Below are 17619 nucleotides of genomic sequence, written 5' to 3'. Positions count from 1 at the left end.
TTCCAAAGCCTAGGACTTCAAGAGATGCGCCAGGAGCTGCCTGCTACTCTTGGTGGGAGCTGCAGGTTTGACTAGGCAACTGCTTTGGGATCAAGCCTCAATTCACAAAGAGACTCTCACTTGGTTTTGGGGGGCCTCTAGTTTGCTCCTCCGCCTTAGAACCTCTTGGTCATCCTGCCAGTGCTTCCGTCCTTTACTCTCATATACTGAACACTTTTCTGACCCTCTTTGTGGTGCTGACAAAGCAGAAACCCATCGTCGGAAAGACATAGGCAATGGGCTTGTCTTGACATCTGTGTCAAGAGAAGCAATGATCAAAAGGTAATTCTTGGGGTTGGGAGATGGCTCGTTGGATACAGGGCTTGCAACGCAAATGTGAGCTCAGATCTCTAGGGCTCACCATGCTGGGCATGTTGGTAAGATGGTTCAGTGGGTAAAGTGCCTGCTGTGTAAGCATGAAGACCTAAGTTCAAATACCCAAACTCCCTGCCTCTGGAAAAGCTAGAATTTTTGTTGTTGTTGTTGTTGTTTGTTTGTTTTTTGAGGTAGGGTCTTGCTGTAGCCCAGGCTGACCTGAAATTCACCATGTCGTCTCAGGGTGGTCTCAAACTCTCTGTGATCCTCCTACCTCTGCCTCCCCGGTGCTGGGATTAAAGGCGTGCACCACCCTGCCTGGCAAAAGCTAGGATTTTATTTTTTTTATTTTTAATTAATTTGACAGAGAAAGAAGGAAATAGAGAGAGAATGGGCGCGCCAGGGCCTCCAGCCGCTGCAAATGAAGTCCAGACGCATGCGCCCCCTTGTGCATCTGGCTAACATGGGTCCTGGAGAGTCAAACCTGGGTCCTTTGGCTTTGCAGGCAAACGCCTTAACCGCTAAGCCATCTCTCCAGCCCATGATCCCTTCAGCCCCCAAAATCTAGAATTTTTGACAGGCTTCTGTAATCCCAGCAAGCCTTTGGCAAGATGAGAGGCAAAGACAAGAGGGTTTTCTAGAAGCTCATGGGCCAACAAGAGACCCTGCCTGAAAACAAGATGGAAGTCAAGGACCAACACCCAAAAAGTTGTTCTCTGACCTCCACATGTGTGCTGTGCTTGCACACACACACTCGTACGCATGAACACACACACAAACACACACACGCAGACTACTCTGGGGGACGGAGGTTGTTCCCTGTCCCTGACTGCCTTCTCATTGCCTACTGCATTGCTCAAACTGTCCCTCAGAACAGGGCAGGTGGGCAAGGCTCTTGGAGGCTGCCGCTGCCTCGTGAGGACCACCTTGGGGCCTAATGGGAGAGACAGGATCAAGGCACTTGGTTGAAGATTTTCTCCCTGCTCTTGGACTTAAAATTTGGTTCATTCGACATGGAGAGCAGAGACTATGAAACCCATGGTAGCCTTGCCCCTTCGCCTCCAGGAAGCACGCACTCCTTGCACTCTGTCCCAAAAGAGGCTCCAGCTTCCTCTGTAGATGTGGAAACAGAGGTTTCCCGGGAGTAAGGTAGCTTTCCCCCCATCAGCTCAACTCTGGGTGAGCCAGAAGCTGGGGAGCAGATCTTTCACTCTCATTCCCTTCCCTCTGCCATGCACGGCTTGGAAGAAGAGAGCTCCATGTACCCCAGCAAGCAGGCCAGCCCGCTGAAAAGGGCCATAGTGGGGCTCCACTTTGTGCAGTCAGCTCTTGGAGCACCCCACAACCCCCACCCAAGGTTCCACGTGGGTTGCTGGCTATGACTTGTGTCTGTATGTAGTGTCTGGTTATGTAGACCCACCAGTGGAGAGAGCCACTGTAACAACAGATATTCAGATAATTCTTTTTTTTTTTAATTTTATTTATTTATTTATTTATTTGAGAGCAACAGACAGAGAGAGAAAGAGGGAGAGAGGGAAAGAGAGAGAATGGGCGCGCCAGGGCTTCCAGCCACTGCAAACGAACTCCAGACGCGTGCACCCCCTTGTGCATCTGGCTAACGTGGGTCCTGGGGAATCGAGCCTCGAACCGAGGTCCTTAGGCTTCACAGGAAAGCGCTTAACTGCTAAGCCATCTCTCCAGCCCAGATAATTCTTTTTAAAAATATTTTATTTTTATTTATTTATTAGAGATAGAGAAAAAGAGAATGGGCACACCAGGGTGTCCAGCCCCTGCAAATGAACTCCAGACGCAAGCACCACCTTGTGCATCTGGCTTATGTGGGTCCTGGGGAATCGAACCTGGGTCCCTTGTCTTTGCAAGGCAAGCACCTTAACTGCCAAACCATCTCTCCAGCCCCAGATGACTCTTCTTGTACCGTTTGGCCCCCTTTTTATTTTTTCCCATGGTTTTTGGAAACAAGGTTTTGCTGTGTAGCCTGGCTGTCCAGAAACTCACTGTGTAAACCAGGCTGTCCTCAAAATTGTTGAGTTCCTGCAGCCCGGAGCTCCCCAGGGCTGTGAGTGCAGCCGCGCGCCGCAGGGCTCTCTCGAGGCGGTGAGGCCAGCCTCCAGGAGGCACACGCGAGGAGTCCCACTCTGCTGACCCTGCCGCCCGTCCTCCCCCACCTAGGTGGCTGTCCTACCTGCTGCTCTTCATCCTGGACCTAGTCACCTGCCTCTTCACCTGCCTGGGACTGGCCAAACGCTCCAAGTGTCTCTTAGCCTCGTGAGTAGCCCTGCCCGTGGGCTTCGGACAAAGAGCTAGGCAAGGTGCCACCCAGAGGGAAACAAGGGCCTGGCCTGTCCCTGAGGGTGGCAATAGCCAGACTGCTCCCTCCTCAGCAAGCACTCGAGGGGAGAAAGCAGGCCGGGGCTCCCCATGTGGACCCAGTCCAATGCCTCCAGCCATCTTTGGCCAGCACCTTCTCTCAGCTGTGGGTCTCTTCAGCCCCAGAACTTGCGCTTCAGACATCTGGCTAGCCCTCCCCCAGCTGTCAGCGGGTCCCAGCCGGGGCGAAAGGGTGCTGGAAGGAGACGGAGTGACTGCCAATGTGGGGGGGGGGGGGCAACCCCTACCTCTGCCTTCGCAGGGTCTCATGGCTTCTGCTTCTCTCCTAGGGTGCTGTGCTGTGGGGTGCTAACCCTGCTCCTCAGCTGGGCCTCCCTGGCCGCCGACTCTGCCGCCGCAGTGGTGAGTGCAGGGGTCCTGGGTGGCTGGTCTTGACCAGGACAGTCAGTCTGCTGGTGATGTCTAGAGCCTTCGGGCAGGCTGGCGTCCAGCCTCAGTTCCTCACCTACCATCCTAGAGTCCCGGGGTCAAAGGGGCTCGGATCGCCTTGACTAGGCCTACAGACAGGAAGAGGTTTGCCCAAGGTCACAGAGCCAAGAAGATAAAACAACTCTGCTTGTAGGGAAAGGCAGAGAACGCATGGGTGGCCAGGTGGCTTCCGTGGGATGTGAAGGGCTAACTTGGTTGAGGCTGGTAGAGGTGGGCGGCCAGAGCTAAAGAAGCCCATCCTTTCCCTGGGCAGTGGAAGCTCTCTTGCCTATTTCCTGGCATGAGGTATGTGGATGGTGCCATTTATTTTGCCTTCTGATCCTTTGGTCTCATTGCCCTCACACTAACACATTCCTGGAACACACGTGTACGTTTATGAAGGGCTTTCTATGTGAGCATGTTTGAGGGCCAGAGAGGTGGCTCGGTGGGTAAGGAAGCTTGCTGTGCAAGCAGCGAGGCCCTGAGAAGGCCTCAGTTTGATCCCCAGCACCTGCTTAAACGGCTGGACATGGTCACACGTGCCTGTAACCTCAGTCCTATGGGGCATAGAGACTAGAAAATCACTGGGGCTTACTGGTCAGCCAGTCTGACCAAAGAATGGTAGCCCCAGGTTCACTGAGAGCCCTTCTGAAGCATGAGTGACAGATGAGGGGACCTGATGGTCTCCTCTGGCTTCTACGAACATGCACAGGTTAGGCTTTTGCACACACATGTCTATACACCACACACACGCACGCGCGCACACACACACGTACACCACAGAACCCCTTGCTGATTTAAGAGTACAAACCAGCCCTATGGCCTGTACCTGTGCCACCAGAGCTATCAGGGATAAAAGGATGAAGCTAGAGCTATGCCCAAACCATACCTTGCCCAGTGCCCTGGGCTGACCAGCTCTGGCCTCCAGCACAGAATGAGTGGCCCCGGTGCCACTTGGCTCTGCCACTTTGGACAGAGGCTTGGCTGGAAGCGTTAACCTCCAACAGCCCCTCAGGAGGCTGAGGCACGAGGGTGGCCGATTCAAGGCCTGTCCGGGCTACATTGTGCATTCAAGGCCAAGTGGGACAACTTAGTGAGACCCTATCTCAAAAGTAAAAAGAAATAAGAGGGGAGTATGATCAAATTATTACGTTCAAGTATGTCAGTTGTCAAATAAATAAGTAGGGACTGGAGAAGTTGCCCAGTGGTTAAGGCACTTGCCTACAAAGCCTACAACTCTGGGGTTCGATTACCTAGCGCCCAACTAAAGCCAGATGCACAAAGTGGCCCATGCTTCTGGAGTTCGTTTGTAGCCGCTGGAAACCCCGCTGTGCCTATTCTGTCTGTCTCTCTCCTCTCTCTCTCTGCTTGTAAATAAATAAATAAATAAAAATATTTCAAAGAAAGAAATAAAAATTAAAAAGAAGGCCGGCCATGGTGGCGCACGCCTTTAATCCCAGCACTTGGGAGGAGGATCGCTGTGAGTTCGAGGCCACGCTGAGACTACATAGTGAGTCCCAGGTCAGCCTGGGCTAAAGCAAGATCCTACCTCAAAGAAAAAAGAAATTCAGAAGAGAGCTCAGGATATAGCTCAGTTGGTAGAGTATTTACCTAGCATGCATGAATTTGTGGGTTCAATCCCCAGTGCCCCATAAGCCAGGCATGGTGGGACACCCCTGTAATCCCAGCACTTAGAAGGTAGAGGCCAGAGGATCAGTAGTTCAAGGTCATCCTCAGCTATGAAGTGAGATTGAGGTCAGCTTGGGCTATGTGAGATCCTGCTTAAAAAAGAAAAAAAAAAAAAAAGAAAAAAAAAGGGTTCAAAGCGTCCTGGTGGCATCTGGAGCTGGGATGGCTGTAAACAGTGCAGGGAGGGGCCCCGCTGGCCAGAGTGACGGGCACAGCTGCCCAGCTGGCAGTCTGTCCTCCAGGGACAAGTGCAAGCACAGGGAAGCTCTCTGTGGCTGGCTTCCGTGCGCCCCTGAAAGTGGCGGTGGTGTCCAGCTTGCCACCGTGAGCTGCCCCTTGGGAGCTGGCTCCCTCCCAGCAGGGGCTTCTCTCACCGGGCTTCCCGGTCAGGGAACCCACAGGCCATTTCGTCTGCAACTGGGTGCCATGGAATGCCAGGGAGCTGGGAGCCATGCCATTTCCCTGATTCCTTTAGTCAGGCCCTTGTGCGGGAGAGGCGGGCTGTGAGGCGCGCTGAATGGGCCTTTGACAGAGCCGGGGAGGCTGAGGCATGCTAATGGGAACACAGGCGAGGAGGAGCTGCAAGAGGGGGGAGGGAGCCACCAGCTGTCAAGGGGTCATTGTGCAGTGCTTTTGTGTGGCCTTCACTGCCCATTTTGAGGGGCAGATGATTGACGCCGCCACCCCTTCCCACCAGGAAAGACCTCCATAGGACAGGAGCAGAGGATGACTCCTGAGAATCTAATATGTCCCAAGTGATGCTGAGAAGAGAGTATCTGGAGCTGGGTAACCAAGCTTAGGCCCGCCAGCCCTTGGCCTCCGAGCCTCCTGGCCTCCCCTTGCGTGGTCAGCAAGGAGCCACAGAAGAGCCGTGGGGGTGGCCCAGGCACAGGAGGTGCAGTGCCAGGAAAGAGGGAGTCAGCGACCCGTCCTCACCACAGGGGCAGGGGACCGATCGAGCACTGGGGTGGGACCCAGGCTTGCCAGGCAGCAGGCCCACCTCTGTAAGCCAGAGGCAGGAGCATGATTGCTGGAGCCCCAGTCTGTGTCCTAAAATTCTCTGTGCCTCGGTTTTCTCCTTTGTGGAATGAAGAGAATAATGGTACTGGCCTCAAAGGGCACACAGTAATCGTTTAGTATTCAGTCACCGTCTTGGCTTCTTAATACACTGGTTATTAGCATGTGAGGGTTCCAAGGGTGGCCCCTCTAGAAAGTCACATCTGGCTGACCATAATGGCTCATGCCTTTAAGACCAGAACTTGGGAAGCTGAAGTAGGAGGATCACCAAGAGTTTGGATCCAGCCTGGGCTGCAGAGTGAGTTCGAGATCAGTCGGCCCTAGGGTGCGCTCCTGCCTCCACCCCACTGTGCCCCCACTGTGTTCCAGAAACCTTGTGTTGGCTCCGCCGTCGGCTGGGCTCTTAGCAGCTTCTCCACCCGTCCCCAAGGGCTCTGAGTCTCCCCTGGCTAACCTCTGCCTTCTCCTTGCTCCACCTGACTACTGCATAAGCAGTGCACATGTACACACACATGCACACATTTACATGCACGTACACACGCGCACGTGCACCGTCTCTACTAGCAGATTACGATCCTCACTAAGTCACACAGCCCACACCATCCTGCCTCACTTTCCCCCCCGGGGGGGTGGGGGCTGGAATTTGGGCTGAAGCTCAGGCCTAGCCTAAGAAAGGAAGGGGAGACGGGCCACAGCCTCCTCTCTTTGAAACCCAGACTGATGAAGAGGTTCCTCAGACCAAGATGGTGGCCTCACTGTTTCCCCCGAGGGTTCTCCCAACCCCCAAGCCCAGATGCCCTGTTTCTGCCACCCTAGCTAAGGGGTGGGGGTGGGGGTGGGCCGTCAGGCCTGTTGGTGCTGCAGCTCTGATCGATAATAAAAAGCCAGTTGATTTATTATGTATGTTGGTGGCTTCTATATAAAAGCCATTCTCTCAGGGTCCTGAGAAAGTGTGTGCGTGTGTGTGTGCGTCCATTCATGTGCTTATGGGAAGCTTTATATTCAGAGGGGCTCATTGCCCCCAATACCCCTGTACACACAATTTCTAGCCTAAGTACCAGGATACAGACCCGCCCCCCACTGCCCATCCTAGAACTGTGCCCGGCATTTAGTAAGTACTCAGTACGTATCTGTTAACTCAGTGAGGCGGCAGCGACGCTGTGTGGCCAGAGTGCGATAGCCCTGAAGGAGGCCAGGGCCCCTGGCAGCGCAGGGCCACGTGGACGGGTCCCCTCCCAGAGGAACACGCACTAGAGAAGAGGGGTGGACACCAAGAACGGGACCCAGGACTGGAGCCTAGCCTGACTACTCTGAAATGTAGGTGGCCCCCTTTCCCCAGCTCCCACCACATCCCTAGCAAGATCCGGGCTCAGGATGACATCCGTCCTGCCACCTCTTTCATATGCTGGCTCTGGTCTTCGTGGTCACCTAGCCAGGCCGAGCTGCAGGTCCAGTCCCCTCCTGACTCCCAGCCCCGTGCGCCTCTTGTCCCCTCGGTAGTGAGCGCCCAGCCCCGCAGGCTCCGAGCTGGACTCTGCTTTAACCTCGCTCTCAGAAGGGGAGTGGGGAAGCTTCTGTAGCTGGCCACCTGGGTGAGCAGGACTTGATGACGAGAGTACAATTGGGATGAGCAAATAAACCGAGTGTGCAGAGCAGCCCCCCACTCCTGCTGCTGCCCACTGGGCTCAGATTGCTGCCCCGATACCTTGCCTAGGAAGAAGCATTCAGGAATAAGAGCAACGGTTAACTAGCCGGGTGTGGAGTGCACGCCTTTAATCCCAGCACTCAGGACGCAGAGGTAGAAGGATCACCGTGAGTTCAAGGCCACCCTGAGACTACATAGTGAATTCCAGGTCAGCCTGAGCTAGAGTGAGACCCTACTTTGAACACCACCCCCCCAAAAAAAAAACCAAAGAGTAATGGTTAACAAGCCCTGGGCCACAGTCACTCTCCAGAACACCTTACATCATTTTATTTTATTTTTATTTATCTATTTAAGAGGGAGAGACAGAGAGAGAGAGAATGGGTGCACTAGGGCTTCTAGACACTGCCAATAAACTCCAGATGCATGTGCCATCTTGTGTATCTGGCCTACATGGGTCCTGGGGAATCGAACCTGGGTCCTTTGGCTTTGCAGGCAAGCGCCTTAACCACTAAGCCGTCTCTCCAGCCCACATCATTTGTGAGTAGTGTCACTATATCTATTGAGGTTCAGGAAGAAGCAGTGACTTCTCCAAGGTACCAACTAGGGAAGGACCCATGAGTCTGGCTCCCAACTTCTGTACTCACGGATGAGCTAGAAATGCAAATGGACGCAGCAGCGGCTGCTCCCAGGGCCTGGGTGTCTCACCTCTTTCTTCGTCCCATCCTGTCTCCGTGACTCAGGGCACCAGTGACTTCTGCACGGCTCCTGACACCTACATCCTCAACAGCACACAGAACCGGATCAGCACAGGTAACATCCTGCCCCTAGAGCCAAGTCCCAGCCCTCGGACCACACCCGCATGGCGGGACCCCTGCCCCTGTTCTTAGCCTTCCCCAGCCCTATAGGACCCCAGCCCCAGACTTCAGATCCAGCTAGACTTCCGGGGCCACTTCCTTCGAAAGCTTGTGGGCTGGGCCGGTCCCCTGAGAGCTTCCTGACACGGATGCTGTTGCCTTGCAGAGGTGGCCCGCTATTACCTGCATTGCAGTCAGAGCATAAGCAGCCCCTTCCAGCAGGTACAAGTGCACCCCTCGCCCTGCCCACAACCCCTCCATCGCCCCTCTCCCTCTGGACCCTGGGCATTACCACCCACTGGGAAGGTGGATGCTGAGCTCTGCTTCACTGTGGTCTTCCTTTAGCCACTTCGCAGAAGGGGTCTGTGCTCCTGATGTGTGTGCACACCCCCACCCCCCCCCTGGGGAGCTGGTTACCCAGCAGGGGCGGTTCAGGAGATGCGGTTGGGACCTAAGAGCTGCATTTCCCACAAGCTCACAGGCAAGGCCTCTGCTGCTGGTCTGAAAGCCACAGCCAAATAGCAAGAAGACCGGAGCTCTCAAGAAGCCAGAGGGATGTGGGGAGACTTCCTACAGGGGAGGGCCTTCATCATAACCATAGTAGTTGGGTTGACCAGCTGGCTGGGAGTCTGGGCCCTGGGGAACTACCTCTCTGTTCCAATTCCTTATGCCTGCCCACCCCCCTCCCGGCCATGGGCATTCAGAGCAGGAGCAGACATTTGCAGGGCGATGGGGTGGGGAGTCTATAGGAGGGCATGCCTCTTGGTAGCAGTGGGGTTTCTGGGAAATGCATCCTCATGGGAGATTGTGGTCTCTCCACCTAGTCATTGACCGTCTTCCAACGCTCGCTAACCACCATGCAGATCCAGGTCACGGGCCTGCTTCAGTTTGCTGTGCCCCTCTTCCCCACATCAGAGGTAAAGCAGCTGCCTCCCACAACATCTGCACCGGGTGAGGGGCGCCCCAAACAAGCTATAGCAACCCTTTCTGTGCCACACCTCACCTGAGCCCCATCAAACTTTAGGCAGCCAGTTGCTGGCTGTGGAGCCCTCCCCCCCGCGGCTCAGGCCCCTTCCTTTGGCTCAGAAAGGCCCGGAGCGCACTGCTCTTCGCGGATTGATTGGCAAACCCTCCCCTGCTGCTCACTCTGCTTCCTCTTTCCCTCACCCTGTTTCAGAAGGACCTCCTTGGAATCCAGCTCCTGCTGAACTCATCCGAGACCAGCCTGCACCAGCTGACTGCCATGCTGGATTGCCGAGGGCTTCACAAGGTGCTGGGGTGACCCCAGAGTGTGCAGGGTGTCCCAGCAGGCCTCATTTTCCCAGAGAGAAACCAGTAGAGGTTTAGGAGAAAGACAACCTGCATTCCCTTCAGGCTCAGGAACAAGACTGAGGCAGGACCGTGAGAAGGGAGAGGGGCCATCTGATTTGTGTGGGGAGGTTTCATTTTACTTTTATTTATTTATTTGAGAGTGACAGACAGGCAGAGAGAGTCAGATAGATAGAGAATGGGCGTGCCAGGGCCTCCAGCCACTGCAAATGGACTCCAGATGCATGTGTCCCTTTGTGCATCTGGCTTACTTGGGTCCTGGGGAAATCGAGCCTCGAACCAGGGTCCTTAGGCTTCACAGGCAAGTGCTTAACTGCTAAGCCATCTCTCCAGCCCTTGTTTTGTTTTGTTTTTTTAAGGTAGGGTGTCGCCCTAGCCTAGGCTGACCTGGAATTCACTATGCAGTCTCAGGGTAGCCTTGAACTCATGACATTCATCCTACCTCTGCCTCCTGAGGATTAAAGGTATATACCACCATTCACGGCCATTTTAAAATATATATATTTATTTAGCAGAGACAGAAGGAAGCAGAGAAAAGGGGGGGAGATGATGTACTAGGGCCTCTAGCCACTGCAAACAAATTCTAGATACATGCACCACCTTGTGCATCTGGCTTACATGGGTATTGAGGAATCAACCTGAGTCCTTAGTCTTTGTAGACAAGCACCTTAACCACTAAGCCATCTCTCCAGCTCTGACTTCTTGATTTTGTCCAGTACTGCTTAGTGAAAGGAACGCTGGGGCAAAAGTAGAAGGGCTGGCTAGGTTACTTCTAGACCACCGGATGATCCTGACTTCCGTGAGGAAGGTAGTTCTCCATTTCCCAGAATACCAGGCATCTGGTCAACCCATTCATATTTATGGATTCGAGCCAGTGTCCTATTCTCACTGCCAGGGTCATCTTCCCAGGAGCTTGAGATACCACATAGATGCAGCACACTGGACATTGTGGCACGTCCCTGTAATCTGGGGCCAGCCTGGGCTATATATTAGGTTCAAGGCCACTCTATGCTGTGTAGTGAGATCCTGTCTTTAAAGAAAAAGAAAAAAAAAGGTCATGTATACATGTGTACACTTTAATGCAGGAAACTTTGGGAGTATGTGAACACTTGCCCCCCAAGCAGTGAGCCAGTGTATTTTAACATTCATTTTGTTTTATTTGTTTATTTGCTTTTAATTTTTTTCTTTATTTTTATTTATTTGAGAGCAACAGACAGAGAAAGAGGGAGAGAGAGAATGGGCACACCAGGGCTTCCAGCCACTGCAAATGAACTCCAGATGTGTGCACCCCCTTGTGCATCTGGCTAACGCAGGTCCTGGGGAATCAAACCTGGGTCCTTAGGCTTTGCAGACAAGTGCTTTAACTGCTAAGCCATCTCTTCATCTCCAAGCCAGTGTATCTCAACATCTTGCACATCTCCTGGATTTAGAACAAATAGTCATGAAGGTGACCATGACTGCTATTTATGAAGCACTCGGTGCTGTGCTTAGCCATGGTCAGTGCACCTTATATCTTATATGACCTGTAGTGCTTATACTGTGAGGAAGTAGGTGTTTTATTTTTAATTTTTATTTTTACTTTTACTTATTTATTTATTTGACAGAGAAAGGGAGAGAGTGAGAGAATGGGTACGCTAGGGCCTCCAGCCACTGCAAACAAACTCCAGACACATGCTCCCCCTTGTGCCTCTGGCTAACGTGGGTCCTGGGGAATCAAACCTGTGTCCTTTGTCTTTGTAGGCAAACACTTTAACCACAAAGCCATCCCTCCATCCCATGAAATAGTAGAAATTCTTGTAGCCAAAGGAACTATAAGTTCTTTGTGGGAGCCGATGGGTGGATGCGTGGATGGACAGTGTGCATATGTTTACATGTATCTATTTAGACACACTTACCAAGGCACTTACTGAAGATTCCAGAGCTGGCAAGTAAGGGACTTGTGTTGTGGATACGAGCAATATGACTTCAGAACTAAGAACATGAGAGTCACAAGAGTGACTGGTTCCCTAGCAAGCCCCAGCAACTATCTTTTTATTCTTTTTAAAATAAAATTAAATATTTTATGTATTTATTTATTCATGAGAGAAAAAGAGGCAGACAGAGAGAATGGGCACACCAGGGCCTCTAGCCTCTGCAAGTGAACTTCAGAAACATGTGCCACCTTGTGCATCTGGCTTACATGGGTCCTGGGGAATCGAACCTGGGTCCTTAGATTTCACAGGCAAGCGCCTTAACTGCTAAACCATCTCTCCAGCCCAACAAGTGTCTTTTAAAATGATCCTGGATCTAATTCTGACTCCCAGTGGCTTTCACCATGGGGCAGGTACCAGTCTGCTCCCCTAGGTGACAGCCATGGCCATCTAGCCATTCCCTTGAGATAGACAGCACTCCACCCTTTAGCTCCTCTTGCCCCCTTACCATTCAAGAGCTTTCACATATAGCAGCCAGAGCGGTCAGAAACTGGGCGTGGTGGTACATGCCCATAATCCCAGCCCTGAGTTCAAGGCCAGCCTGAGACTACATAGTGAATTCCAGGTCAGCCTGGGCTAGAGTGAGACCTCCCACTCCCCCCACCAAAAAAAAAAAGAAGAAGAAGGGAAGGGGAAGGAAAGGAAAGTAAGAAAGAAATTAAAAAGAGCTATGGTTATACTGATGGAGCACTTGCCTAGCAGGTATGAGGCCCTGAGAGAATTTCCCCCAGTACTTAGAAAAAAAAAAAGTTAATTCTCATCCCTTCCATTCCCAAGCACCCCGTTTCTCCCCTCGTGTAAGGTGACATGCAGACTGCTCTCCTTCCGGTCTTTTCCCTCCTGAGCATGCCCAGTTTGTCCCCTTTGCCTCCTCTCCTTAAGATTCACTCCCTGCTGCCCAGTCTCTTCACGCCACTTGTCCGGCTTCCTGACCAGACACCTCGTCTGTTCAGTTGAGAGCCAGCCCTCCCGAACCTGACACAGTCGGTGCTCAGCAAATATTTGTGGAGTGGGCCTTGCCAAGGTACCCCATGTTCAGAGTGGGGGCCCTTCATGGCAGTGAAAGGTGCTTGGGATGGGGAGCAGCCAACAGATTGTAGGTCCAGGCTGGGGGAGAGGTGGTCACAGAGGAACTCACAATCCAGGCCTGGCCCTCCCTGGTCCTGACACTGAGTCCCTGCTCCGCCCCCCAGGACTACCTGGACGCCCTCACTGGCATCTGCTATGACGGCATTGAAGGCCTGCTCTTCCTTGGCCTCTTCTCCCTCCTGGCCGCCCTGGCGTTCTCCACCCTGATCTGTGCAGGACCACGAGCCTGGAAGCACTTCACGACCAGGTGCACTACCAGACTGGAGGGGGTCCTCTGCAGCCTGGGGCCCTGGGGAGATGCGTTCCCCTGAGCTGATCACCTACGACCCAAGAGGACCCAGCACTTAGTCTCAGCAGGCTTGCTGGATTTCTGTAGACGCTTCCCTGAAAGTTGAGACCAAAAGGTGGCTTTGGGGGTGGGTACAGGTCTTCCTGCCACTGATGGGTGTTGCTGTCTTTCCTCTTCCTGAGCAAGACTTTGTAAGGCAGAACGATGAGGAAAGGGAACCCCATGGGGAATCCAGGGACGGTGTGGCAGTCACTTTCTCATTACTGGGACAAACACTTGACCAAAAGCAGCTTCTGAGGAAGGGGCTTACTTCAGGCTTACAAATCCCATGGGAACGCCATGAGTGGCGGAGGAAACTGCCTCCCTTCCGTAGATACAGGCAGAGACACCACCAACCACCAGCACCACAGACAGAGCTAAAAAGATTTTATTTAGTTGAGAGGAAGAGGCAGAGAAAATGGGTGCGCTAGGGCCTCCAGCCAATGCAAAGGAACTCCAGGCATGTGCGCCCCCTTGTGCATCTGGGTCCCGGCCAATCGAACCTGGGTCCTTAGGTTTCGCAGGCAAACGCCTTAACCGCTTAGCTATTTCCCCATCCCTCAAGCTCAATTTTAATAAAACACCTGAGTCTGTGGGCCCACACATTCGAGTATCACACTCAAACTACCACAGATGGTCAACTGTTAAACTGCCACGGGGTGTAGACTACAGTCTCCCTGGGGACAGATGGGGACAAGGTGGGTGTAGCAGTTAACTTCCTGTTGCCAGGACAAAGCACCCACCGGAAATAGCTGATGGAAGGGAAAGGGTTTATTATAGGGTTTTGTTTTGTTTTGATTTGTTTTTTCCTGAGGTAGGGTCTCTCTCTAGCCCAGGCTGACTTGGAATTCTCTCTGGTGGCCTCGAACTCACATCTATCCTCCTACCTCTGCCTCCCAAGTGCTGGGATTTAAGGTGTGCGCCACCACGCCCGGCCAGGATCCCTTTACAGTTTTGAGGGGAAGCTTCAACATGGTGGACAAAACAGCTGGAAGAATCACATCCTGTCACATCAGCTGGGAAAAACTCAACAGTGGACTCACTGTGAACAAATGTCCAATAGGGTGGGCCAGTAAGCCTTACTTAAGGCCCTCCCCCAGTGACACCACCAGCTGCAGATTATGTGTTCTGTTAACTGTGAGGCTGTGGGGGATGGTTCATCTGCAAACCACCAGAGTGGAGCTTTTGGACGTCAGGAATTGGCCATCAGCATGGTGGGCTGCCTGGGAGACATGGACATGGAGTTAAGAACAGGTGGAGTGAGCTCTGTGAGGCATCTTGCTTAGACAGCATGCGGTCCGAGAGCATCTTGGGAAGCCAAACAAAACTGGCCCCTCGCAGCTAACCAAACTCGACTTCTCTTTCCAGGGACAGAGACTATGACGACATCGATGACAACGACCCCTTTAACCCCCAAGCCCGGCGCATCGCGGCCCACAACCCCCCGCGGGGGCAGCTGCATAGCTTCTGCAGTTACAGCAGCGGCCTGGGCAGCCAGAGCAGCCTGCAGCCGCCCACGCAGACCATCTCTAATGCCCCTGTCTCTGAGTACATGTACGTGCGGGGGGGACCCCTGAACCCCGCACACCCAGGCTGAGCAGGGCGACCTTTGAGGGGAGCTGGGTCTCCAGACAGGGTATTGAGTCCCGAGAGCCACGTGAAGGAGAGAGGGCATGAAAGGCCAGCCCGGATTCCTTGGCTATAGCCACAGGCCACCTGATCACCACCTGGGTTGGGGGAAATACCCAGCAGCAAGTATTGGCCGTGGCCTTTTGGTCACAAGTCCCCAGGTGGGTCCCAGTGGTGCGAAACTCCACTTCCCTAGGCCGTGCCGCTCCTGTCCCAGTCTGTTGCACGTCCCCTGCTGCCCTGGAGTGTTGTCCTGTAGCCACTGCAAACAAACTCCGGAAGTCCAGATGCATGCGCCACCTTGTGCATCTGACTTACACGGGCACTGGGGAACTGAACCTGGGTCCTTAGGCTTTGTGGGTAAGGGCCTTAACTGTTAAGCCATCACTCTGGCCCTCTGCTGGCTTTTTTTTTTTTTTTTTTTTTTTAGTTTTTCAAGGTAGGGTATCACTCGAGCTCAGGCTGACCCAGAGTGCACCCTGTATTCTCGGGCTGGCTTCGAACTCACAGCGATCCTCCTACCTCTGCCTCCCGAGTACTGGAATTAAAGGTGGCGCCACCTCGCCCTGCTCCCCCTCTGTTGGTTTTTGAGACACAGTCTTATCTCTCGCACTGTAGCCCAGTCTCCCAGGGGCTGAGATTACAGGCATGAGCCACGGTGCCTGGCTGTCGGTCCTTTGTTTTCTTGCCCACAAGTCCCTCACTTCATCCACTCCCATCCCTCCAATTCCATGTGCACATTAGTGAGGTTCCAGGGTAGACAAGTGCACGGACACACGCGAGCGCACCCTCCCAGACGTCCCTGAGCCCTCTTCTTGGTCAGCAGGAACCAGGCCATGCTCTTCGGTGGGAACCCACGCTATGAGAATGTGCCCCTCATCGGAAGAGGCTCCCCCCCACCCACGGTAAGCAGCCTTCTGTGGCGAAGTCACTGCCCTTGGCCCTTGTCGGGGACATTCTCCAAGATCAAACCCGCCAGCCCAGTGAGTGTTCCCCACTAAGGTGGAATAGGAAATAGCTTTGTTAGTAAATCAACATGAAACCAAGACTGTCACACACATCACAACTGGCAAAGACAGAAGGCGATCTTACCCTGTCATGCGGCTGCCCAGGAGTGACTCACTGCACATCTGTCCTTAAGATAAATGACACCCTATGACACATGTCCTCAAGCAAGAGCCTAGCAGCATCGTCACATTGGCCTGTCTATATCTGCCTGCTAGTTGGGCATATTTGGTAGGACTTGTGGTTAGTTTCTCATTGCTGGGACACATCACCTGACCAGCAGTAGACGGGAGGAAAAGGTTTGTTTCAGCTTGTGGTTTCAAGGGGAAACGTCATCTTCACAGAGAAAGCGTAGTAGAGCAGACACCTAAGCAACCCTGGGTAGAAGTGGTCTAAACGAGCTGAGCTAGCCAGGCGTGGTGGGGCACACCTTTACTTCCAGCACTCAGGAGGCAGAGGTAGGAGGATCGCTGTGAGTTCAAGACCAGCCTGAGACTACAGAGTGAATTCCAGGTCAGCCTGAGCTAGAGTGAGACCCTACCTTGAAGAAAACAGACAAAAGAAAAAACCGAGCTATTACCGGCAAGCTAGACCTGAAGGTCCACCAGGCGTGGTGGTGCACATCTTTAATTCCAGAATTTGGGAGGCTGAGGTAGGAGGATCCTGTGAGTTTGAGGCCAGCCTGGGGCTACAGAGCAAGTTCCGGGTCAGCCTGGGTTAGAAAATGAGATGCTGCCTTGACAAAAAAACAAAAACAAAACCTCAGGGTCTGCCTCCAGCGACACACCTCCAGCAGGGCTCCACCTCCCAAACTGCCTCCAGCTGGGGACTAAGTCTTCAGAGTACATGAGGCTATGGGTAACATCTCATTCAAGTGACCACAGAAGGTCGTTGCTTTAACTCAAAGCAAAAGTAAATTTCTCAGGCTGGAGTGATGGCTTAGAGGATAAGGCACTTGCCTGTGAAGCCTAAGGACCCAGGTTCAATTCTCCAGGTCCCACATAAGCCAAATGCACAAGGTGGTGCATGCATCTGGAGTTCATTTGCAGTGGCTAGAGGCCCTAGCACACCTATTCTTTCTCTCTCTCTCCCTCCCTCTATCTCTTAATAAATAAAAAAAAATCAAATAAATAAATTTCTCATCTCTCATGACAATCAGTGGGTTCCTGCTTAAAACCAGATGACTAAGCTTTCACTCAGAGAGGGAAGAGAGCTGTACTATTGCACACTCCTTAAGAAACTGCTCTTGGGCTGAAGAGATGGCTTTTTTTTTTTTATGGAGTACTCGGGAATCAAGCCCAGATCCTTAGGCTTTGCAGGCAAACACCTTAACCACTGGGCTACCTCTCCAATCCATGATATTTTTTTGTGTGTGGTTTTTCAAGGTAGAGTCTCGCTCTAGGTCAGACTGACCTATGCACTATGTATCTTCAGGGTGGCCTTGAGCTCAAGGCAATCCTCCTACCTCTGCCTCCCGAGTACTGGGATTAAAGGTGTGCACCACCATGCCTGGCTAAAGTTAAACTTTTTTAAAAAAATTATTTATTTATTTGAGAGAGGGAAAGAGGTAGATAGATAGATACAGAGAGAGAATGGGCACACTAGGGCCTTTAGCCACTGTAAACTCCAGATGCATGTGCCACCTTGTGCATCTGGCTTATGTGGGTACTGGGGACTCGAACCTAGGTCCTTAGGTTTCATAAGCAAGCACTTTAACCACGAAGCTATCTCTTCAGCCCTCAATTTTTTTTATGCTTGTGATTTTATTTTATTTTTTTATTTTTATTTATTTTTATTTTTCATTAGCATTTTCCATGATTATAAAAACATATCCCATGGTAATTCCCTCCCTCCCCACCCCCGACACTCCCAAAATTTTTAAAGATTATTTCT

General features: G+C 52.5%; 1 protein-coding gene across 2 annotated transcripts in view; it reads left to right on the top strand.

Moving 5' to 3' along the window:
* Ttyh2 (tweety family member 2) overlaps positions 1-17619 on the top strand; it is a 55225-nt gene that overhangs the window by 31326 nt on the left and 6280 nt on the right. For both annotated transcript variants that reach the window (XM_004655150.3, XM_045159467.1), the window contains 9 exons: positions 2545-2640; positions 3033-3105; positions 8263-8332; positions 8543-8598; positions 9201-9293; positions 9554-9646; positions 12869-13011; positions 14461-14646; positions 15548-15626. In XM_004655150.3, coding sequence (XP_004655207.1) covers positions 2545-2640; positions 3033-3105; positions 8263-8332; positions 8543-8598; positions 9201-9293; positions 9554-9646; positions 12869-13011; positions 14461-14646; positions 15548-15626 — 889 coding nt within the window. The remainder of the gene's footprint in view (positions 1-2544; positions 2641-3032; positions 3106-8262; positions 8333-8542; positions 8599-9200; positions 9294-9553; positions 9647-12868; positions 13012-14460; positions 14647-15547; positions 15627-17619) is intronic.

Source organism: Jaculus jaculus, chromosome 9, assembly GCF_020740685.1.
Source record: "Jaculus jaculus isolate mJacJac1 chromosome 9, mJacJac1.mat.Y.cur, whole genome shotgun sequence".
NCBI lineage: Eukaryota > Metazoa > Chordata > Mammalia > Rodentia > Dipodidae > Jaculus > Jaculus jaculus.
This window is presented reverse-complemented; position numbering and strand designations above follow the sequence as displayed.